Source organism: Diachasma alloeum, unplaced genomic scaffold (genome assembly GCF_001412515.2).
Source record: "Diachasma alloeum isolate Michigan unplaced genomic scaffold, Dall2.0 Dall_scaffold_00316, whole genome shotgun sequence".
NCBI classification, from domain to species: domain Eukaryota; kingdom Metazoa; phylum Arthropoda; class Insecta; order Hymenoptera; family Braconidae; genus Diachasma; species Diachasma alloeum.
Window position 1 is genome coordinate 29,024 of NW_021680455.1, and position 24,207 is coordinate 53,230.

The window sequence follows — 24,207 nt, forward strand, 5'->3', positions numbered from 1 at the left end:
AGGCACCCACCTCCTCATTTTCCAGCTGTCCTACGTACAATTGCCTCTCGCCGTTTCCCACTAGTCACTCTAAATGGCGAATCAACTGTGCAATTAAATCCATCTTTAACTCCCACTATCGACAGGGGAATCCATCCTCAGTTTTATCTGGGCGGCTCTCGGGAGAGGTACTTAAACCCAGTCGGGGGTATCTCGATATCTCGACAATGGGCCAACCGCAAGTGTGGAACAATCGATTATCCCGAAAACGATACAATCTGCACTAGATATCACTCTCACTCCCGCTTTTTTTTCACTCTATTTCTCGTTCCGTCGATGTCCCCTGGGGTTGGTTAGTGCTGATTCTCTTGGGTACTCGTAAAAAAGAGCTTAGAACGATCTGGTCATTCAATCGACAGTAATCGAGCCGCTCTGGTTTTCGATAATCCTCGAGCTAAGTGAACATCGGTTTTTGGATGAGTTGACCGGTAGGAAAAAAAGGGGGTTGACCCACTCGGTCAGCAGTATTATGATTGCTTTCGAATTGATTGCGGTTTCTGGCTGCTGGGTTATTTGTGATTAGTTTGATCAAGCCAATATTTTGATTTTTGCTGATTGAACGATTTGATTGTTACTATTAATAATTGATGACGTCCGCACTTTTTAAATTGAAGAAAAATACGGGAGAAGTAATTTAGATAAAGGGGGGTGGAAATTGGGACTAAAACTTCATTAATGTTTGGAGAAATTTATCGAGGGAAATTTTATTTTTGGGACTAATTTTTGTAGTTTTTTTTATCAATTCAACATTTTACAACATTTTTAGGTATTTTCGTCTTCAATATTTTATCAAAAACCACAGCTATGGTGATTTTCCTCTGTTTTGTCACTGTACTTATTTTTGCTGATTAACCAATTTAATTATTATTGTTGATAATTTATGGAGGTCGTACTTTTTAAATTGAAGAAAAATACGTGAGAAGTAATTTAGATGAAGGGGTGGTGAAAATTGAGGCCAAAAGTTGATTAATATTTGGAGAAATTTATTGAGGAAAATTCTATTTTTGGGAATCAATTGTTTAGTTTTTTTTTATCAATTCACTATAACATTCTCAGGTGCATTTGAGGATATCAAAGTACATCCCCTTCAACATTTTATTTAAATGTAAAAATTTGCAGTTACTGTGATTTTTCAATATTTTGTCACTATTTCCATTTTTGCTAATTAAACAGTTTAATTATTTTTATTGATAATTGATGGAGTCTGTACTCTTTAAATTGAAGGAAAATGCGTGAGAAGTAATTTAGATGAAGCGGTGGTGAAAGATAAGACCAAAACTACATTAACATTTGGAGAAATTTATCGAGAGAAATTTTATTTTTCGGAATAAATTGTTTAGTTTTTTTTATCAATTCACTACAACAGTTTCAGGTACATCCCTTCCAATATTTTATTTAAACATCAAAATCCGCAGCTTTTGACATTATTTTTTATAGAAGTATATGTTGGAATACATCAAAGACAGATAAATTGATCGATTTCAATTTTTTAGACAATTTATTCTGTTGAGATAGTTTCAACAGAAATTCCTCCATTATTTGTTTGAATCCTTTAACGAGAAAAAAACACTGAAGCAAAATACAAAACATTTAATAAAAAAATTGTGATACCAAAATCAACATTAATAACTTTCTTGTATTAATTATTAAAATTCCATCCATTTAAAAAACAAAAAAATTTATTCATGGTTAAAATAAAAAATCATCCAAACTTTTCAATAAAACCGATAAAAGCATCCAAATATCCATCGACAGCCCCCAGACAAAGAACTCCCCGTGATCGAGTTTCGATGTAACAGGTGACTGAATACCATTCACATACAAGTGTTCTCATCTTCCCCTCATTACTTTCTCCCCGACGGAACTTGGCTTCAGTTCTCCGCATGAGTAGCTTGAAGTAGAAATCTGACAGACGCTGAAGAGGCCCAGGCTACTGAATTGGAACAATGACTTCCTGAATGTGAAACGTGGATGGAATTCTGGAGTCTGTTAATTTGCTCAAGTTGACCCCAATACGCTCCGCGTCGTCCTCATTCCACGCTCCTGCCCTTGGTCCCTCATTAACTTTTCAGGGAATCAATTTTCACATTATTGTTGAATTACAATACAGATGAGGGAGGGAAATTTGACCCAATTTAATAACCAATCAGTTTTGTTGGACTCTTTCGACTAACTTCTCACCGTAACTAACTTCTCAAGTAACTTCTCACCGAAATTTCAGTCCAAAACGGACTTTGAGTGGAGCGGAATAATCGTTGCAAATAGAAGAAAAAAATTCGGAAGAAAAAAATTCCTTTCAAAACGGAAAACGAGCCAATGTGGAAATCCATTTCGCCCCATGAAATCATGCTCTCTATCGCGGGAAAAGTGGTTATCGGAAATACTTCGGGATATGATTCAGTCAGTATTTGTCCGTGAAGGAGAAGTGAAGAATGTGCCAATGAGATGTTGATGGAAAAATGGGGTTGAAGGATGGAAAAACATACGGACAAGGGATTGGCCGGAGGTGAGGCCGAGGGAAGTAGTACAATAGATGCGGCGGGAGTGTGTGAAAGATAGAGAAATTACCCCAGAGGATATTGACTGGATCAAAGAGCACGGAGCTTTCACGAATGGACTGATGAAATTCGACAAGTAACAGCCGCATAACACGAATGACCACAATAGTTCCCATGAATCATCCCTTCTTGGGGTTATTTCCATACCGTGTCCATCGCCTCGTGATCCCCGGAATCACTGGTCACGTCGTTCCGATTTAAAACCTCGGTAAAAAGAATTTAATTAACGTCGAGAGAGGGAGTGACATTAATTGTATTGACAGCACTTTATCATCATCATCTCTTCCGAGGTCGTGGAGGAAATCAGAATTAGAGTGAAAAAGTTTGGTGAATTTTTTTTGAATATTTAACGGTAAGGATATCCAAGTATCTTTTATAGTTTGGTCCAGACCATTTTCAATCGTCAAATTTGTCGATTAAATTGCGTGAGAAAAATTTGAAAAAACAATCATCAATTTTCAGCGTCATTCAAATTACGTTTTGCACAGAATTATTATTTTCTAACACATTCGTGGTTTATAAATAAATAATTAGAATTGTTTCAACTTTCGAAAGTTTATTTTTTTAGGCATTAATTCAATTTCTGGTAAAATTCTGAATATGAATAAATGTTTTACGATTCCGAACCAATGATTTTTGTGATGAAAAATTGATTGTTTATAAATTATTTATAGAAAATGTCGGCAATTTTCAAAAACGGCAATGTCTCTATTAATTAAATCGTAATTTCTAAATTCAAAAATCCAAATATTGAAATTCTATCACATTCTTAAAATATTGGAATAACTCCTGTATTTTATTTCTACAATAATTGAACTTCAAATGAAACCCCGCCATCAAACAACTGAATTCTCCGCGGAAAATTCTCCAAAATTTTTACTAAACCATAAAAAAACGTAAAAAAATAACTGGAGTTGCGAGAACGCCCGTAAGATACGAGACTCATTGTATTATCGCGACGGTAACAGGTGGGGTCAATGTTTCCATCAAGCCCTCTCAGCGATCCACACGAGAGGCAAAAAAATCAGACGAGAATCATCTGGCCACAGCTCCCCAAGAATCTGTCCCTCTTGAGCATTCGAATCCTCAAGATACTCGAGAATGTTTACGACCCTCAGTATCTCTGCATTCACCCGCCCATTCATTCCCATCCAGAATCGCTCCGACGTACATAATCTCGCCTAAAACCTGACAGACGTACATTACTATTAACCACCGACACAGTGACGCTTGCTTACTGTCTAATAGCACGACGCCATCATCATTGTAGCACTCTTGGGACAACTGGCTCCGCCATCGCCCCTAGCTCGTGCATTTCTTGATGTCTTGGTAGTCACATACTCCGTACACTCTGTTTCCGGTGTAATCCGTGCGGGTGGCAATGTGAGTGATGGCTCCTGTTTGCGGAGACATTCAGTAGCGCAACGGCGGTAATGGCGGGCACCCTCAGTGCTCCATTTACCGACGTTTTCGCAACCGCTGGATGCTTTTGGGCAGCGAGATCAAGTTTACGAGATGATGAATTAATATTTGACGCTAGGGGCGCACGCCCCCGGCTCGCTTCACTCGCCAACCCACATACGATCCCCATGACCCTGATTTTGACCCTCATTACACCCCTCGTGATCCTCATTTTGACCCTTAATTTGGGAATCTTAATTTCGTGTACCAAATTTTCGTGACCAGAAGACGATTTGGATTTTTGTAATGTAGAAACTAAGGCTAAGGTCCTTAGTTTTTTACCCCCATGACCCTTATTTGAACCATTAATCTGACCTTTGTGATCCTTAATCTGACCGTTATTTGGGTCTTTAATTTGACCCACATTGTTACTCTTACTTGGATCCAGAAGGTGACCCTTAATCTGACTCTTTTGACCCTTATTTTACCCCTTATGACCCTTCATCTGTCCCCTGTAACCCTTAATGTGATCCTCGTGACCCTTATTCTGCCCTCGTGATCTTCCATTGTTCTCTGCTTGAAAGTACGGATAAGTTCCAGAATTTTTCTAGATTGTGTGAGAAAGTTAGTTGAGAAAATTATACGGGAAATGATGAGTTTCGGGTTAAGTTCTATTCATTGAGTGTTACGTGGAACTGAAAGAGACAAAAAACTCCGAAGGTTTACCAGGCACTGCCATGTCTAATAAATTTTAATATTGTTGCAGTAATTAGAAAAACATCAAATAAAAATAATTTGCAACTCGTAAGTCATGGAAAAAAGCAATCAATGCGATAAAAAAAATTATATTCAAGAAATTTTAAAACGGATAGAGAAATCTACTTAAAAATCGAAAATTTTCGTTTTCAGGGCTTGAATGGGGGTTCAGGACAATGTCTTCCCTTCCGTTTCCAATCCGAGGTAATCTTTACTGTTGAATACAACCATCACTCAACATAATCCAGGAACAATCAAGACTTTAAAACCAGCGATTCACCATCGCAGATAAAATTCTCATCTCGTCTGCGAAAAAATGCGAACAATAATAGTTATTCCACGATTAACGTCGGTCCCTTCACGAATTATCGTCCTCACAATCTTGTAATCCAACATTACGGTAGCATCGCCGGCCTTTTTCGGGGTAGCAAGGCGCAACGGGAGCTTCAGTGTATTGCAGTGCTACTGAAATTAAAATAATCCCCAAGATAAGTATTGCTTTAAAGTAACTCATACCGAGAGCTAAAGTCGTTGTGCATTTTAATCAAAAACCAATTATGGAAATTATCGTATACACTTCCAATGATTTATATTAAATGTGAAGGTCGTCAGCACGGAAATGAATATATTGTTATAGAATTCTTTATTTACATTTTGTATGATTCATTCTCTGAGAATTTTTTTCTGTAGGAATAAAAAAATTGTAGTAATTGTTTGCAATTGTTTTTTCTTTTTGTTATTTTGACTTTTCACAAATTACGACGAAATTTCAGGGGATAATTGACCTTAAATTTACAGTTCTCATTGATTTTTCCATGAAATTGTGAATTTTTAATGACGAAATTCCTTTCGGGAAATTTCAGTGGAACTAAAACGTAACAAAAATTTCCGAAAAACGTACCGGAAATTTCAGCCAAAATATTTCAACAGTACATAATTGATTATTCTGAAATAATTGATTTATCTATTTTCATGATTTCTGAAGAATATAAAATAATTATTAAACTCTCCTTATATATCTTTCTATGAATATTTATAACATTATTTTAAGAAGAAGTTGGGAGTTCAAAAGGCTTGTGAAGGTGTAAAACAAAGAAAACTTTTGTAACATCAATGAAAGTTAGAAATGAAAATGAAATTGAAAAAATATTAAACTCTCCTGAAGTACGAATCGCCCTTAAACCTCGTATAACTCTGAGCACTGGACAGCATTATGAGAGACTGCGAGACACTGAACAAGTTACACACGGAAATCAGAAGTTCACCTGAATATTTAAGTTACAAGAATGCTGAACACATTCTCCATGACGAAACAAAATTACAAACTCGGAGAATGACAAGAAAATGGGATTTTCAGTGCTTGAGGTGGAATTTGTAATTGCGATTCCTGCATTCACTGTTGAACTAGCTATTTATGTTGTAAATTCAACAGAGGACCTCGAGTGTGTTTGGAGCTGTAGATGGAGAGATTAATTGAATCACTAGGACAACTTGTAACCATTAATTGATGTGCAGCAAAAGCCCAGTGGATCAGTTCGTGGTTGCGTCAATGGGGTTTCTCTAATTCTAACTTACAAACATGTGGAATTCGGGAAGGGACAATGTTCGGGGGCATTTGATGGTCGGAATCGTTTGGCATTCGCAGAATGAGTTGATGAATGTCTAATTATTTAAGGATTTCGTTCGGACGTGCGGAAAAATTGAATGGAAAAATCCGCTTTCGCTAGGATATTTTGTTAAGAATGTTTAAGAATTCCATTGGAATTCTATCCGTTTCTGCCAATTTCCTCCTAAAACTTTTGCAAATTTTCTAGTTGTTTTTTGCAGACAAGTGATGGGAAAAAAGTTCTACAGAATATTTTTCATTGAACATTTCTAGTGAAAAAAAGCGCAGATGAGTTGCGGAAATTTTCAATAAAGTCGGCCGAAATGAAAGGAAAGTTGAATGGAAATCCAATAGAATTTTCTAGGTTTTTCTATGAAATTTTTTGTATCAGTGCAGATGTATCATTCACAAGTCAATGAAATTTATAAAAACTGAATGCAAGGTGAGAAGGGGAATTGAAGCGAGGAAATTGCTGCAGGTGTAGCCCTCCGGGCTGATTTAAAACGAAAAAAAGAGGCACTTCATGAGAAGATGCTTTGATAAAATACATAAGCCCGAGGGGCCTCTCGCCTTTCTTCAGAATATAATTCGCTGTTTCGATGATAGCTGGAGGCTTCATTTTTGTAAATACAGGAAAGTTCTGGAGGAGCTGGAGGGTTTTATCAAACAAAAACTTCTCAACGAGGGGATCAGGGAGGCAAAGTTGAGGATTTTTAGAATTACCTAACGCAGTCGTGGTGATTTGGATGGAAATTATCTGCGAGATGAAATATGGTGGGACTACACATCTAATAAATAAAATTTATCAATTAACGAAATGTGAAGGATTTGGAAAAACAAATAAAACATCATGAGTTTGGAGAAAAAAAGATTCTCGAGGAGAACATTTAGAATCTCTAGAATGCATGTCTTGATGTCTTAATTTGAGACACTAAAAATGATTGAAATTTGGTGAAAAAAAATTCTTAAAAAAAGGGGACAAAAACGTTTTCATTTTCTGCCTCGAATCTTCTGTTTAATTTCGTGATTCATGCACTAATGGATAATAGGTAAAGTATAAAGAGATGAAATCATGATAACAGAACACATGTGCCGGAATTTCCGGAATAAATTCCACTAATTTTTTTTAGATTAAAAATGTTTCAAAGTGTCACGGAAAAAAATACAACTCAATTGGGGAATGGGGTTTTCAATTCGAAGATGATTCTTTTGTACAAGACCGGGTTGTAGCAAGCCCTCTTCAGTGTAATATAAGGGTCAGACACTAATTGTCAGAATATAAGGGTCAAATAGTGGAGGTTCAAAATGAGGGTCAGAATATTATGGTCAAAACATTAGGGTCAGAATATAAAAGTAAAGACCCTCACCGCCTGACACCCACTTTTTTACTTTTACATTCTGACCCTAATTTTTTGACCCTAACATTCTGACCCTCATTCCTTCACCTTCACATTCAGGCGCGCAGTTTTTGACTCTAATATTCCGACCGTCATTTTTTAACCTCCACTTTTTGACCCTTACATTCTCACACTCAGTGTCTGACCCTTATATTACACTTGAGAGCGCTCGGTACAACCCGGGATGATACGAAATAATAATCCTCGAATTGAAACACCCATCCCCCATTCGAGTATAAAATATACTTGAATCAAGTGCATTTTTTCATGTAGAAATACGAAATTGTAGAGCATAAAAATATGATAATGCTATTGTCATTACCGCGAGATCCGCTGGATGATACAAAAGGTCTACACACTGAGCTCTCGGTGCTCCAGCTGATTCACCAGTACGTGCATTGAAATCTGAGCCCTTCATATATACCTGTAAACGGTGGAACAATGCGACTGGTCCATTGTCGACAAGTTGAACGAGTAAAAGTTTGAACGGTGGAAGGTAACTTCGAGTACACTCAACACTCGCAGTTGTCTAGTTGCGATGAGTAATGGTAACCTAGAGTTGGGCGCTGGTTGCCAGAAGGGGAAGGGAACGATTGACGTTCAGATCCAGCCGCAAATGCAACATTTACTCATTCAGAGAAGTTATTGGAGGGGTTCGAAATATCGGGAAATCAGTATGAAGGGACAGAGTGACAGAATTATGAATAATATTAAATGCTTTAGGAATTCTGCAGGGGTCGCAGCCAAAACGCTGGAAAGCCAGTGTCTTCAAGACGTTTTAATTTAAGACTTTGTGTCTTACGGACGGGCCCTCACGGACCGAGCCCTTCTGGTACCAACCGTAGTGTGTGCTCAACACGACTCGAATTCGATTATTTCTAATGAATGAAAAATTATGAAACCGGTATCTAATTGACGCTGCACTGTTAGAAATTTTTTTAAATTTAAGTAGCAGATCCATTTGAATTTTCAATATTCTGAACTTGAATTCAATTTTAGAGTAAATTGCTCATGGAATTCCTGATTCATCTTGGAAGTTCAATAAAATTAAGTTTTTCATTATGAATGATCATTGAATTTTCAATGACAATTTGGATATGCAAACCTATCGCGAAAATTAAGCAACAAATTGAAAATTTAGAAGAAAAGTTTCCGGAATTTCCATCATTTTGAGTAATTTTCAGTGTCGTATGAACCTGAGGGATCAAATTTCATTGAATATTCACGAACATTGACTGATTTATCAATAACAAGGTCAATGGGAATTTCATGTAAATAATTCGTTGTTGAAAATGTCAAGATTTTTTACTTGAAATTTCCAGAGTAATTTCCTAACACACAGTACACACAGTATTCCGGTTCCAAATTTGTTTGTCTGATTAAGTTATTCTTCATTGATTTGGAAATAATAAATTTTGAAAACAAGCGTTCACATTCGCATGGGTCGATGCAATGCATCATCCCATACGAATGCGAACCATCCTACTTGAATCATTATTTTTTTGGGTGCAAATGAATATAATTATTATTTTTGTTTCCGAGTGGATGCTTCGTAATCGTTCAAATTTCAATTTTGTTTTTTTTGTGTTGTTTCGATCCAGTATGATCCAACAAGTCCGAAAATGCGTTTTTTACACCTATAAACAATGAATTATACATAATAGAAGGAAATGAAATGCAAAATAACCATTCGGAAGCATATTGCTCATTTATTAGCAAACATAACTATACTGTATGCAATACAAGAGCAATTGCCCACTTGTTCCCATTAAAATGAATATAATTCATACTGGATTCACATTGCAATTTCTCTTATTATATTACTCCAAATTCCCTGAAACGTTCGTTAATTATTTAATGACTGTTAATGAATTGTATGCAATAAGAAATATAATAAATATGGTAATTTTTTATTTATGTTCTTTCGAATTTTTATAGACGGAAGTAAATAGATTGCCCTCAAAATGAGTGAGTTTTACCACGAAACCTTAGCAAATGAAAGATGAATAAATTAGTAATTTAATTTTGGAGTTTTAACATTTCCAAAAACCGTAATGATGGCCTGGAGCAATAAGAGAAATTGCACCATGAAGACGGTTGAAAAAATAATTCATTTCACTCTCCATTCATCACCTTTTCTAAATCCCTCATGATATATTCAATTGAATGAGATTAACGAAGAATGGAAAACGAAAAAAGTTACAACCAGTTGGCAAATATTTTAAATTCCATTTACAACGCATTATGTTAATTCCAAATAGATCCAATTCAACTTCCTCACCTGTACAGCTCAGCGATAATAATATTAATTCATAAGTGTCTGTAGTACCGCTCAACAGCGCCCGCAATTACTCTCCACGAACTTTCCCGTACATTTTACTTCACCATTTATTCCGATATTTCCGTCAAATGAACGCGTTCGTGGACTTTCGACTGATTAAGGTTATCAAATGGTGGAGTGAGTTTGGCTAAAATTTTGCATTATAAAAGTTTTCAATGTGCACTCGTGGACCGCTCTGTTTATGCCCGTTCAACGATGTCATTAAATAATAATGACGGGTTTCCTACAATAAAAGGCACTCATGTGACGGAGAGTTGCTTGTCCGGGGACATGAGAAAACACAGAAGGTGCGGGAACAATCCTCAAGTGCTGAACGGTCTCCTGTGAGCCTATTAGAACCACTTGTGGCTGAAATAACTGGCGGTGACCCACTTTAAATATCTAACGTAAGCAGAGGTTTTCTGTGGCCGTGCGAAAGGGTGACAGAGAGAAAAAAGTTTGATGTGAATCTATTATAAATTATTGGTGAGAATGAGGCTGATTATCAGTGAATTTGATCAATTTATACTATTCTATTTTATTTTAGTTTCTTTCCAGTTCCGTATTCACAATTAAATTGATTCAATTTTATCCATTCTTATTTTTATTATATATATAATTTTTTTTTCTTTAATTCACGTGTCACAACACTGAATGAAGACGAATCATGTTAAACATCAATAAAAAGTGTTTTTTTTTGTGATCAAAACAAACACACAAAACAAAAGTCATTCGAAACCTCATTTGGCTAATATTAAAATTTCTCCATGTATTCCTGAAAGTTGCTAAAATCGTTTTTATTTTCGAATAATGAAAGAATATAAATTCGATTAATATCCTTGTTTTTTCATAGAATGAATCGAATAAATGTCAGAAATGGAGAGTTGGAGACTAAAAATTTTATCTCATTATTGTTATGTAATTTGGTGATAGGTTCGTAACGATTAGAGATAAGTACCAGCAATTCAGTGACATTACTCTGAAAATTAGCGATGATGTCCTGAAAATGAGTAATAAAAACGCAAAATTTCAGAATTTTGCACTCCCGGGAATGTCACAATCGCGAATCCCTGAAAATTAAAGACATATCCCTGAAAATGAAAATTTTATTTCCTCTGTGTCTTCCGAAATTCGTTGGAATCGACACTGTAATCACACGAACAATCGGGTTAGTTTCGAATTCATGATGTCGCATATAAAACATTATTATTAAACAGTTGTCATATTTTAATCAACTTGTTACATAGTTCCATTATCGACATTATGATGAATCATAAAGGAAACTGTAGAGAAATACATTATTCGCCCTCGTCAAACTGCTGATTGATTTTCACAACTGGTACTAAGTTCCCTGAATTAACTTCACGTCGATATTACCATTATCCAACAAATTATATCTGAAAATTTGTTATAAACCCAGAACTTGAAATACGAAACTCAGAAATCTTCCAAAAAATTTCAAATTCAATAGAATTTAATGATTTCCTGAATTATGAAAAAAGTCACGTGCAATCTTACTTCTAAAACACGTTGAGCATGCCACATGTGCCCCAGAGGTGTTGGAATTCCTACTCGTGGCGCGTCGATAAGTTATAATACCGATGGAATGCAGTGCAATGGAATCTAAAAAATAATAGCATCATTGGTCACCGATAGTACCCCTGGGACGCAGCAACCGAGAGAGCCTCTGCATACGTGAGGTAATTCCCTGACTCATGGAATTAATTATGGATAGAAATAGACATGAGGGGGTTGTGAGAAAAGTAAATATCGCAAATTGGTTGTCTCGAGGGATATCCATTGAGATGTGAGTGAATTGCGGGAAAAATTGCCTCACTATTAAAACTGACGTCTTCAAGACGTATTAATTTGGGGCATTACACGCACGAAAAAACTCAATAGAAAAACTAGCGAATTCGCTAGAAAATTCTAGTGGAATTCTATGGGGTTTCTATGGGATTTCTATTGGAATTCTATTGAAAAATTCTATTTGTTTTTTGCGTTCATTCTATTGGATATGCGATGGGACAAAGTCAATAGATTTCGAACTTCTGTTTGAATTTTTCTCTTGAGATTTTTTCAAAAAAACGCTTGAGAATCAATTTTCTAAGTTGTTCCCCTCCGATTCTGTAACGCAAAACAAAACAAAATCCAGCGAAAAAAACTTGGAAAATTTGGGCTCAATAATTCTAACAAAAAAAATCTTAAGAGAACAATTCGAATAGAAATTCGACATCTATTGACTTTTTCAGCGCAAAAACCAAATAGAATTTTTTAGCGAATTCGCTAGGTCCTCTATTGAATTTTTTCATTCCTGTAGACATTCAAATGTGTCTTAGCGAAATTTCAGTTTAACTTTGTGATGATTAAAATTTCGAATGTCTTAAAATAGGACGTTTTTCTGTCTGAAAACAAATCGTTTAATGGACAAAATATTGCCATAACGTCTTGACATACAAATCACCAAATTTGATACATTTTTTGTCTCAATTCAAGACATTTGAAGTCTAATAAAACGTTATTTTTTAGTAAACAACATTAACTAAAAAACGAGATATCACTTCTTCGATAATTACGCTTCACATTAAATATTTCGATTAATTGACAAAACAGAACAGATTAAAACGTCCGAATACGAGTGACTTCAACTCAATCCCCGAAGAAAACTGGAAAAATTCCAAGAACTTCCATAAATTCATCCAACAAAAACCAGAAAACAAGGAGTTGCCCGAGAAAAAGGGTGAGAAGTTTCTCCGATTGTGTCTCCCCCCGGGATTTCTTTAACCAAAAATATCCCTCCCATGATTCCACACTCGAGCGCTTGTTTTTCCAATAGCCCAGGGCGGACCCAAGGGTATACGAGTGGAGATATGATCCCCAATCTCCTACCCAAACACTCCTTCGTCTTGTTTACGGCTCAACATCATCCGGTTAACCTTCGCGAGTGGGAAAAACCCGGTGTAAAAAAGATTGAGTGGCGACAATAGCCGAGACTAAACTTTAAACTGTAATACCTACGACGGTGAGTTAGCACTGCTGGTTTCCACGGGTTAGACCGTAGATTCTCATGTTCATTGTGTGTCTTCTCATTCTAGACCCACGAGTGATATTAATTACACTTTTTTTCGGATCCTTCGGATCTTTACGCGTCTTTGTTGGTCTTTCAGGGGTTTCATGGAGCTTTTAAGATTCTCAAACAATGGAGGGAGGAGAGTACCATATTTTGCGGAAGAAACGGGGGCAAATTGTTGCTATTTCGGAGTGGGGAGATGGAGCATTAATTTGGACAATCTTCGGAAGTTTTCAGACCATGGATAATTGGATGGGGCCAATGAGAGTTAACAGCGCTACGAAGACAAATTTCTCATGCTAAGTACGGAAATTTAACATTTTACATTTTCCGGATTTAATTAATTCATTGTTAATCTCGCCAGAAGATCCATGTACCCCCGTAAACTTTGGAAGAAGCCCGCGGGAAGTTTAGGGATTTGTCTGTTAAATTGCATAAATAATTTTGAAATCTTGAAAATTAAGAAATCGTGGATGAGTTATTCACTAGAAATTGAAACACTTTTCTCCCCTTTTTTAAGACGTTCGTGTAAAATTCAGGTCTTTTTTAGTCCTTTAGATTAAGACATTAGGACATTCATTCTAGACGGAAAGGATGTCTTAAATTCGGTGACATGTACTTTAAGACGTTATGAAAATGCCTTTTTGGAAACACTGAGAAAAAAAACAGTTTTACCAAAGAATTATTCTCTTGGGAGGAGAATTTATTTTTTTAGGAGCGTAATTCTCCATGCCATTTATTTCCAGGTGGTCCAAGACTATCTCCAAATATTACAATTATGTTGAATGCATATGCTATTGGAAAAATGTTGAAATTTTACAAACGCTAGTGATTTCTGGAAGAACAAGATTCAATTCGATTTAAGGAGAATAATTAATGAAGTTGCAAATTGAAGTGAAAATTCGAGAGAATTATAAATTTTTGGGCAACTTTAGGATGAGAATCCTTCAGATGACTCCAATTTCACGAATATATTCACCTGAATTATCTTGAATTTGCGAATCCAACCGATATTTTCATGCAAATTTGATTTTTCTGTATCGAAATTTCTTGAAATTTCAGTGGAACTTGAATTGGATAAAAAAATCAACATTATAGAGGAGAATTTTCCAGATAACTCTCCAGATAACAGTCTCTTTACCGTAATTTTCCTGATTTCCATTAATTCTTTCAATTAATTATCACTTAATATAATAATTGACATCTGGAATTTTGAGTAAATTATGACACTCGATTTTCTCCCAGCAAAAGAGAATCATTTTTCCCCTTTGTCCTCAAATATTTATATAATTAAAACTCGCCACATGATATCAAACATCCATTCAAACATGTAATTTATTCGCACCAATCTCGTTACATGAAAATTTAAGGATCAGCTAGTAATATCACAGGATTATCCCCCACGCCTCTCGTAAACTGTCGCAATCACCAGCTGTAACGACGCTAATACTTTGGACACAGTGCCCCAACATCCCTGATCAAGTTACATCGAGTTTACATATTCACGGATGATTAACCACGGTTAATAACATCACAGCGTTATGCAAGATTAGCGTCACACTCGAGCTGTCTTGGTAATTTTAAAAATTCAATAACCCCCAAGAGGGGATGAATCGCGGGTTCTTTCTCCTCTGTATGATCGTTGTCGACTACGCGGGGTTAGTCAACGTAGTTTATTAGTTCGACAACTCTGACTGCAGTACCGCGAGATCAAATGAAACTGCGAGTGGACCATCAAGTATTTAATTTGAATGGAATTCTTTGTCCTCTGCATCGTATTGCTCTCATCACTTCCACGTTGATCTGAATTTTGAAAGGAAGAGGAGACTATTGAGGTAGAAAAAACCTTTTTTAACAGATGAAAACGAATATTGTGCGCTGCGTATCAAATTTAAATTTTCAAGATAATAAAAATCAAGGATGAGAGAATCCTATTGTTCATAAGAAAATAATCACCTGATAGTAACAGACATCAGAAAAAATATAAATTATGTAAAACATTGATGGCTAACTATGTGACTTAAAATTTCCAAAATCTGAAAATAAAATAAATTTCCATCAAACCATTTCAAGTTATAATTGCACTGGATTTTCAAGCGATTTCACCACGGAAACCTCGCAATCGAACAGCAAAATCACTGGAACCTGTTCAAGTATTCAATTTCAAAGGAATTCCTCCTCTTTGACGTCTCATGTCTCTCATGACTTCCGCGTTAATCTGCATTGTGTGTGAAAAAGAGTACTCTCTACTGCCTCAGGTACTCAATCCAATTCCCCAATACTTTGAGACACGATTTCTCGCAGTGAATTATAAATATTCCCCCTCCCCTGCCCCTGCCACCCGACATATTCAACTCTCAGCAGCTTCCACCCCGACGTTGGCTCTCATATTCGGAAGAAATATTGCAACGCCTCCGAAACTCTCTCTTTGGCCACTATTTCTTCAGCCACTCGTGCTCTACACGATACACAAAAGCACCGCCCACGTTCCCCGAGTGCTGCAAAAAGAGAACTTGTGACGTGCACAATCGACATCACCAAACTCACCGCATTTCCCTTTCTCCCCTGTTTCCTTTTATTTATGATTAGGATGCTATTCTCGAAAACGAGAAACATCCCCAATGCCCCAAATCCCCGTGTTATGTGTATTCCCAGCTGAATTCCAGTCAAACATTCAACATCCGTGGATGTTCCTGGCGATGCTCAATGCCCCTTTTCGATCCCTCGAATATTTCCTATTAGCTGAATACCATAAACAGCAAAAGGGGGAAACTTGAGCTTCTGTCCTTTGTATCTGCATTCATGTGATGTTGCTATCAGTTCGCCGGCGATGGACGAAATTTCCGATGCAAAGGTCCACCAGTATCAAAGCATTCTAATCTCAAAAATTGTGAATACGTGTTTTCATTGACTATTCAAACCTGAATCAACGCTCGGGGAGTTGGAGATTGGCTGAAGTGTATTAGAGTGACTCCGGTGAGGGGCAGTGACGTGCACTCGAAAGGGGGAACAATCGGGGAAGGCAATGGGGCAGTGTTAGGGCGAAGGAAATGGAGAGACATTGGTCACGTATCGGTATCAGTTTTGGGTTTCTATTTTATCGAAACAATCCTATCAGCGGTTGGGTATTTTTCTGATTCTGTTTATTGTCATGGAATTGTTGGGGCGGCGGGGGGGAGTGGGAGCCAGGGGTGAGATCATTTTACTGTGAATATGGTTGGGAGAAATGGAAGAAAAGTTGTGTCATGAAAACCGTAAAGAAAATAAACGCCGCAATGTTTTCTTGACAGAACGCACAGTGTTAGGAAATTACTACTGAAATCTCAAGTAAAAAATTCATTCATACGAAATTTTCATTCACTTTGATGTTGAAAATTCATTTGAATTCTGGAATATTCAGTGGAATTTCAATTTTCAGATCCACATGATAATGAAAATTAGTAAATAATGTGAAAATTCAATCATTAATTTCCCCGAACTTTCAAAACATTAAACATTCAATTGAATGTGATGTTCAATTGTAGATGTCGTTGGATTATCAGTGATAATTTAATATGCAAAACCCAATTATCCTGAATTTCCCATCTGAATGCGAGATTCCCTGAACGATTTGATCTTAAATTGAATTCAAATTCACAACATTGAGAATTCGAGTGGAGCTATTCTTTTTTTTTTAATTTTGAGTGGAGCTATTGTTTAATTTACAAAAAGACATTTGCACTCCTCATGTTTTCACTCTTTCGTGTCGGACGTCTTAAACGGCGCCATCTTTGGATAAACTTCTCCCCAACAAATATTTAGACATCAATGTAGGAATCCCCCCCGCAGAATTCCACCGCAGGACTTCGGAAAGGAACGGAGGAACGCTAGTTCTCGTTTGTGGTGGAATAGCAGGCCCTTGTTGAAGATAAAGCCCATCAAAGTGCTATGCAGGAGGAAGTGCAAACATTACCACACGTAGGTCTGGCTTGACGCTGTCAGCTTTACCATGTGGCACGAACAATCCTGCAGAGACAATGGACCAGCGATCGTTGATTCCTGAGGGATCTCTGCGGCGCCAATGTGACACTACTTGTCACATCGGGGAGCAGCAGAGTCACATCGACTACACACGGATCGATGACTCTGTCGTATCGCCTGTCCTTGAATTTGAAGGGTGGAGTGGAAACACGACAAGTCAATTTTTCCTATTTTAAGATATTGAAATAGGAATTTACGCTAGTTACGCAGGAATATTTTCAAAAAGGGATTTTCTAAAAAAGATTTCGTGAAATTCTCGGTCATTTTCAGGCAAAATTAGAGAGTTATCAAAATTAATGACTGCAAGGCTTTAATTCGGCAGTAAAAATGTCAAGAGTCATTTCGATTTCAAATTTATTCAGCCTCAATCATTAATAAAATTACTCCAATAGAGTTTTTCGCCATAAAAAATCCACAGATATTTGATATACCGAATTTCCTGTGAAAAAAATTTTTTTTATGTTTTTTCTTTGAAAAACAAAATCTTTTGGACTTTAACCCCGAAGTTCTGAGAATGTTACGACTATATGATTTATGAAACCTCATATTCGCACAAAATTTTTATTATCTCCCGCCATAAACCTGTGATATATGAAAACTTGAACTTACCCTTCTTCTTCAATAAAAGTCCAAATAAAGTAAACCCCTTCCAGCTATGAAAAGGCGTCTTGATTTTGATCCTAATAAATCCCCGGAAATTCTCTCCATACGATTGACTACAATTCTCCCCTGGATTCCACTAAATGTTGCCCACAAATTATATTTTAGTACCTCACTACATTTTTTCTTGGTAAAAAAAATCCATAAGAATGTTCTCTCGTGAAAATTAATCAAAACTTTATATTTCAGTAAAAAAATCGGAATTGACCCCTAAATCCGAAGTTTCGAAAAATTATGGCAGTTTGATTTATGGAACCCCGTCTTCGAAAATCCCCTATTATTTCTCTCTGTTACAGAAAACATTATAAAAAGTGTCAAAGAACAGTTAAAGTTTCTCAAACAAACTGAACGAAAAAATTCCCTTAAGGTTTCCTCTTTCCTACCTCATTCGATGCACCTCATCTCGTGCTAAAATCGTTCATCCCCGACATGATCTTATAATAATGCAAAAAATAAAGAATATGATCATCTCCAAAATATTTCCCAACACAAATTACATTCTACTTTTTCCCCATGAAAAATCCATAAAAATTTCTCGTGAAAAAATAATCAAAACTTTCTATTTCACTAAAAAAATCGAAATTGGCCACGAGATCTGAAATGTCCAATCATTATGGCATTTTGATTTATGGATATTCACATTCGTAAATAATTCTGTATTATTTCTCCTTGTATCAAAAAATCCCGAAAAGTTCAAAAGAGTCTGAAATTTGCTAGGAAAAACTGAGAGCGGAAAAGTTCCCCCAAGTTTTCCATTTTCCTGTCCCATTCTATGCAAATCAATACAACAGGGAAATACCCTAGCCCGTGGCCTCGAAAAATCACGATGAAAACCTATCGAGGACTGTGACAGAGTGACTGACAACGAGCCTCGGAAAATATCCCCCGAATTAACGAGCCAACATCCCCGGGAATACAACCAACAATCATATTGCCCAGAGATCTGCTCCATTCACGAAACTAATTTCCAATACAGTGTTGATCACCCAATATTCAATTCCTTCCTTTTTCGGTGTTATACCAGTGGTTTATTGGATGTAAATCGTTGTTTGCAAGTTGTTATTTACATGAAACCGGTGAAAAATTGAAAAAAGCACTTACAACCAATCGATTCGGGGCCATTGAGTTTGTTGAGTCCAACTATTCCCTATCTGTTCACCTGTCCATCCACAAAGTGATCGCATGCAGCCAATTTTCTCCACTTTATTTCCCCCTTTTTTCCCTCAATTTATGAACTTCAACTCGTTATACAAATAACAGTTTATAAATTTTCCAATTTATCCCAGAAACTCTAACAGAAACATGTGCAATGTTCATTCTGGCGTGTAGCAAGTTAATTAAATAATTTATTTTTACATTCAGAACGAGACGAAATTAAACCTGAATTAAATCTCCATTACAACCCGACGACACACTGATTGTCAAAATCTAGGCCGAAAACATAAAAAATCTGGCAAATAAAGCAAATGAAATATGAAATGAATATTTTCAACTGCCTGAGGGGACATTTTTCAATAATCAACAAAATAAAAAATACGTATCTGATAGAGTTAATTTGATCGTAATATCATGGGTAGTACTATTCCCTATTTATTTATCTGTCTATGCATAAAGCGATCACATGCAGCCAATCCACTCCACGAGTGAATTCCTCCACTTCATTTCGCCCTTTTTCCCTCAATTTATGAACTCCAACTCGTTAACCAAATAACAGTTTATAAATTTTCCAATTTACCCTAGAAATTCTAGCAAAAAAATGTCCAATGTTCATTCTCGTGCATAACAAGTTAATCGGATAATTTATTTTCACATCCAAAACGAGACAAAATAAAATCGGCATTAAATCTCTATTAAAACCCGACGAAACACAAATTGTCAATTATCTAGGCCGATAACACAAACAATCTGGCAAATAAACAAATATTTTCAATTGCCGGAGGCTTTCAATTTTTCATTAGTCAACGGAAAAAAATACGTGCCTGATATTTTGAATTTATTGGATTGTCAACTATCTAGACCGAAAACATGAAAAATCTGGCCTGACTTCATGAAGCAAATATCTTCAATTGCCTGAGGCTATCAATTTTTCAATAATCAACAGAATAAAAAATACGCGCTTAGTATATTTAATCTAATTTTTATATCATGGAAAGTGTTATTGCCTGTCTATGCATAAACCAATCATATGCAGCCAATGTCCTCCACTTTTTTCCGCCCTCCGTTAAACAAATACCAGTTGACCCTAGAAATTCTAGCAAAAACATATCCAATGTTCATTCTGGCGCACAACAAGTTAATTGAATAATTTAACTTTGCATTCAAAATGAGACGAAATAAAACCTGAACTAAATCTCTATTAAAATCCGACAAAACACGGATTGTCAACTATCTAGACCGAAAATACAGAAAATCTGGCGTGACTTCATAACGCAAATATCTACAATCGTCTGAGGCTATCAAATTTTCATCAATCAACGAAATAAAAAATACGTTTCTAATATTTTTAATTCAATTTTTATATCACGGAAAGTGCTATTCTGTACCTGTTTACCTTTCTGCATAAACCGATCACATGCAGCTAATTTCCTCCACTATACTCCGCCCTTTTTCTCTTAATTTACAAACTCCAACTCGTTAAACAAATAACAGTTTATAAATTTTTCGATTCACGGCAGGAATTTCAGCAGCAACATTTCCAATGTTCCTTCTGGCTTACAACGAGTTAATTGAATAATTTATTTTCACGTTCAGAACGAGGCAAAATAAACAACCCAATTATCCTGATGATAATTTCCATTATGCACAAGGTTATAAAATCTCCCGGGAGGTTTCCGGTCAGTCACATCATGCTTTAGGGGGGAAAAAAATTGCATAAGTTTTCCCAAAAGAGTACGAATGGAATTCCCAGTGACAGGGGAAACCGATAAGTCACTCAAACTGACGGGACACATTCATAAATCGGGGCCCAGGGTCATTATTTTTTCAACAATCTATGAATTTTTTATAGGGAGTTGTTTTAATAGGCATCCCACCACGCATGCAACAATCAATCCATGTTCCGGGATTTATTCATATAAAATTGTTGAGGCAGCCCTCTACGTTATTTGCATTCAAGCTATTTGATTCATTAAGAGAAAAAAAAATGTGATTGAGCAGTACGAGAATGGGAATATTGATCTGCGCATGTTATTAATTGACAGATGAATTGTTGCATAATTTTATTTTATTGGACTAGGGGGCTAGGGCTCTTGCTCGTTCCGCTTGCCAACCTCCATATGATCCTTATTCTGACCCTTGTGGCCCTTAATCTGACCCTCGTGACCCTTATTTTGACCCTCGTGAACCTTAATTTTGAAATCCTAATAGAGAGATAAAATAATAGAATATGAATTTCAACACCACAAAAGATCCCTTCAAGGGACCATATAATTTTTCGGCTGCATTAATTTTTCTCTCAATGTACCGAGCCAAAAAATACGTGTCCAATATTATTAATTTAATTGTTATATGACACAGAAAATGCATGGAATACCCCAATTGATATGGAATTATCAAGTTGATGCAGTTGGTTAGAGGGTTTTAATGATAAAAAAATCATTATTTCTCAAAAATTGAATTTTTTTCGCTAGGCCAAGAATTAAGAGATGATTACTGTTAATGCTGAATCGCATTTACCAATTTTCCCTCTCAACCGAGGATTTCTCCCTCGTAATCTAGACACCCACACACTCCGTACCGACTCCCGAGAGCTATAACCGTATATACGAATCTCGTCTATACACCGCAAAGGAGAGCCGACCGAAAACTTTTTGCGCTCCAGTTTTTCTCTTTAAGCTTTTTTTTCGCTTAATGTGGGCACGAATGTACGTGCTACTCTTACGAACGTTTTCCGCAATAACTGCAGTGGTGATACGATAAACATGGGGGAATGAAAGAAATAAAAATTGATGGGATGTTTAGTCGACACTCGCCAGAAGTCTGCAGAGATAAATGTTGAAAATTTCGTGATGAAGTCGATGGAAAACGAAAGAGCATTCACTTGCGAATTCATTCACCAATATCGGTAATATAATGAGTCATAATATAAAAATACTATTGGATAATTTTTCATGGAACCGTTAATGACTCGTGAATGACGTTTAGATTGGAAAAATCCGATCAACTATTAATAACTCGATTGATAGGAAAATGACATTTTTATTCGATAACAAACATTCAGTATCGACGTAATGAAGGGTAACAACATTCCTATTGGACTTGTTGCCCTTGACTACTTCGACACTGAATGCGATTTCCATTGAAGCGATTTTTTTTTTACTAAAAAACTTCATAAAGCAAATTTTTAGCAAAAAATGACCCGAAATAACGTGGAAAATATGATTTTTTCTGCTGTGAACTATTCACAGCTCCATTGTAATTTGAAAATTTATAAAATACTTGACAATCAAAATGTTCAATTCACTATTGAATAAATAATTCTGAACTTTATAAAACTTGCAAACTCAATTATTAATTGACAAAATACTTCGACATTTGAATAATTAATTGATGATGAGTTTAATCATTTAAAAATTGTTGACTAATATTATCTAATTAACTATTGACTAATATTAACTAATTGACTATTCAAATGAATTTTATTTAAAATTCATGATTTACATGATTTAATGATTCCATGACCCCTATATTTTCCCCTGCACCAACTGAAATCTTACTCTATATAATTTTCGACGTCCGTTTCCCCAGAAATTCACTGAAGGTTCTAGAGAGAATCCTCTCACACGCCATTATTATTTTTTTATTATTTTATTGCTGAGAATTAACTATTATTATAAGGTTAAAAGAATTCAAGAAAGAAAAGATTTACGTTGAGCGAAGCGGGCTCGCGTTTAGCGAGAGTAGAAATGGAATAGTTGGTCAGACACGCCGGGAATCAATCATTTTAAATTTGAAGTTTCTTAAATTGCCGTGAGGTTACGCATGGTCGCGGGCCTCATCCACGCATCAAAATTTATTTTACTTTTAAAGTATTAAATGTCGGTAAACGATGAGACTGGACACGAAAAAAATCGTACGCTGGTTGTACGATAGCCCGATCATGTAAGCGATTACCAACTCAGGTACATCTTTTATAGTGAAAGAAAACTCTCATAGTAGCCGCAGAAATTAAAAGGAGACCGGAATACGAAAAAAACTTATAAAATTTGTGAAATCTATGAAATCTGTGAACTTCATGAAACTATTCTGTGCATTCCTTACGACTCATCCCACCTTCTACCGACATTTATAAAATTTATGAACTTTGTGAGAGACAGCACAGCTGACTCGTTAAAAGCATTGAATTATCGAAATTCATTTCTCTTCGGTAGAATCACGTGACAAGTGGAATACCATTTGAAAGAATACCAGAAATAAACGGCAATTTAGAAATTTTATGAAGAGGTTCATCACGATAAATTGAAAAAACTCACCATAAGTAGTTTAACCTTGTTAACCAAAGGGGATATTGTCAGAAATTTGTTGACGACTGTCAAGATTTTCCCTTCCAACGTGGCAGCACTTCCGACGTCTTGTCCTTGCGAGCATCCGGGCCCGATCTCGCTCCCTGCCTTTGTCCACAAACTCCGGTAATCACGGCCGAATTGCCTGACCTCTTCCTTCTTTTTCTCCTTCGCCTCCTCGGCCTCGTTCTCGCAGCGGTAACTAAACGCGACAGTAGTATCACCAGCGATTTGTGATCGTTGTGATGCTTCCGCCGCTGGTTCCGTTCCTCGCTTGTGCTTATCGCACGTGACTCACGTTGATTGCATCGATATATAAAGTCACTCTTGATGCTCTCTCTCTTCAAAATCACTGCACACGTGTCGATTATGCCTGCAATCGATCGCCTGTGATTTTAAATTCAAGGATATCCCGATGTCAACTGATGCCTGCTCAATTTTTCTCAATTTATTTCTCAAACTACGACACACGCTACTTCACTTTGCGCTGAGTTACTCCTCCCGGAGTGTCGTAAACCGTTGAAGCACGACTGGACGATGCGAATGCACGTCAGCCTTCGTGAAACACGCCTGTACCCGGAGATAAAAAATAAAATGACGAGTGATTTACTCAGTCGGACGTGTCTACGTGTTCAATAGTGTATACAAGAAATCGTATCGTGGGTGCGGGTAATTCATTAATGGCGCATTCGATTGAAAAGGAGCGTCATGCGAGATATGAACGGGATTTGGAATGCAAATGCGGTGTTTTATCGTTGCAGATAACTCGGAATGAAAATTGGCAACAATACGACAGTCAGATTTATTTTTAATGAATGACACGAGACTAAAAATTTCTGGTTTATTTTATTCAGGGGAGAATTATTTGTGAGTCCACGG

General features: G+C 36.4%; 1 protein-coding gene across 3 annotated transcripts in view; it reads right to left on the bottom strand.

Moving 5' to 3' along the window:
• The window catches only part of LOC107040090 (caltractin), a gene marked incomplete at its 3' end in the record, with an annotated part of 61,606 nt that overhangs the window by 26,321 nt on the left and 11,078 nt on the right, over nt 1–24,207 (bottom strand). For 2 of the 3 annotated variants that reach the window (XM_015260026.1, XM_015260027.1), the window contains 1 exon segment: nt 23,299–23,898. In XM_015260026.1, coding sequence (XP_015115512.1) covers nt 23,299–23,301 — 3 coding nt within the window. 3 annotated transcript variants of the gene reach the window in all.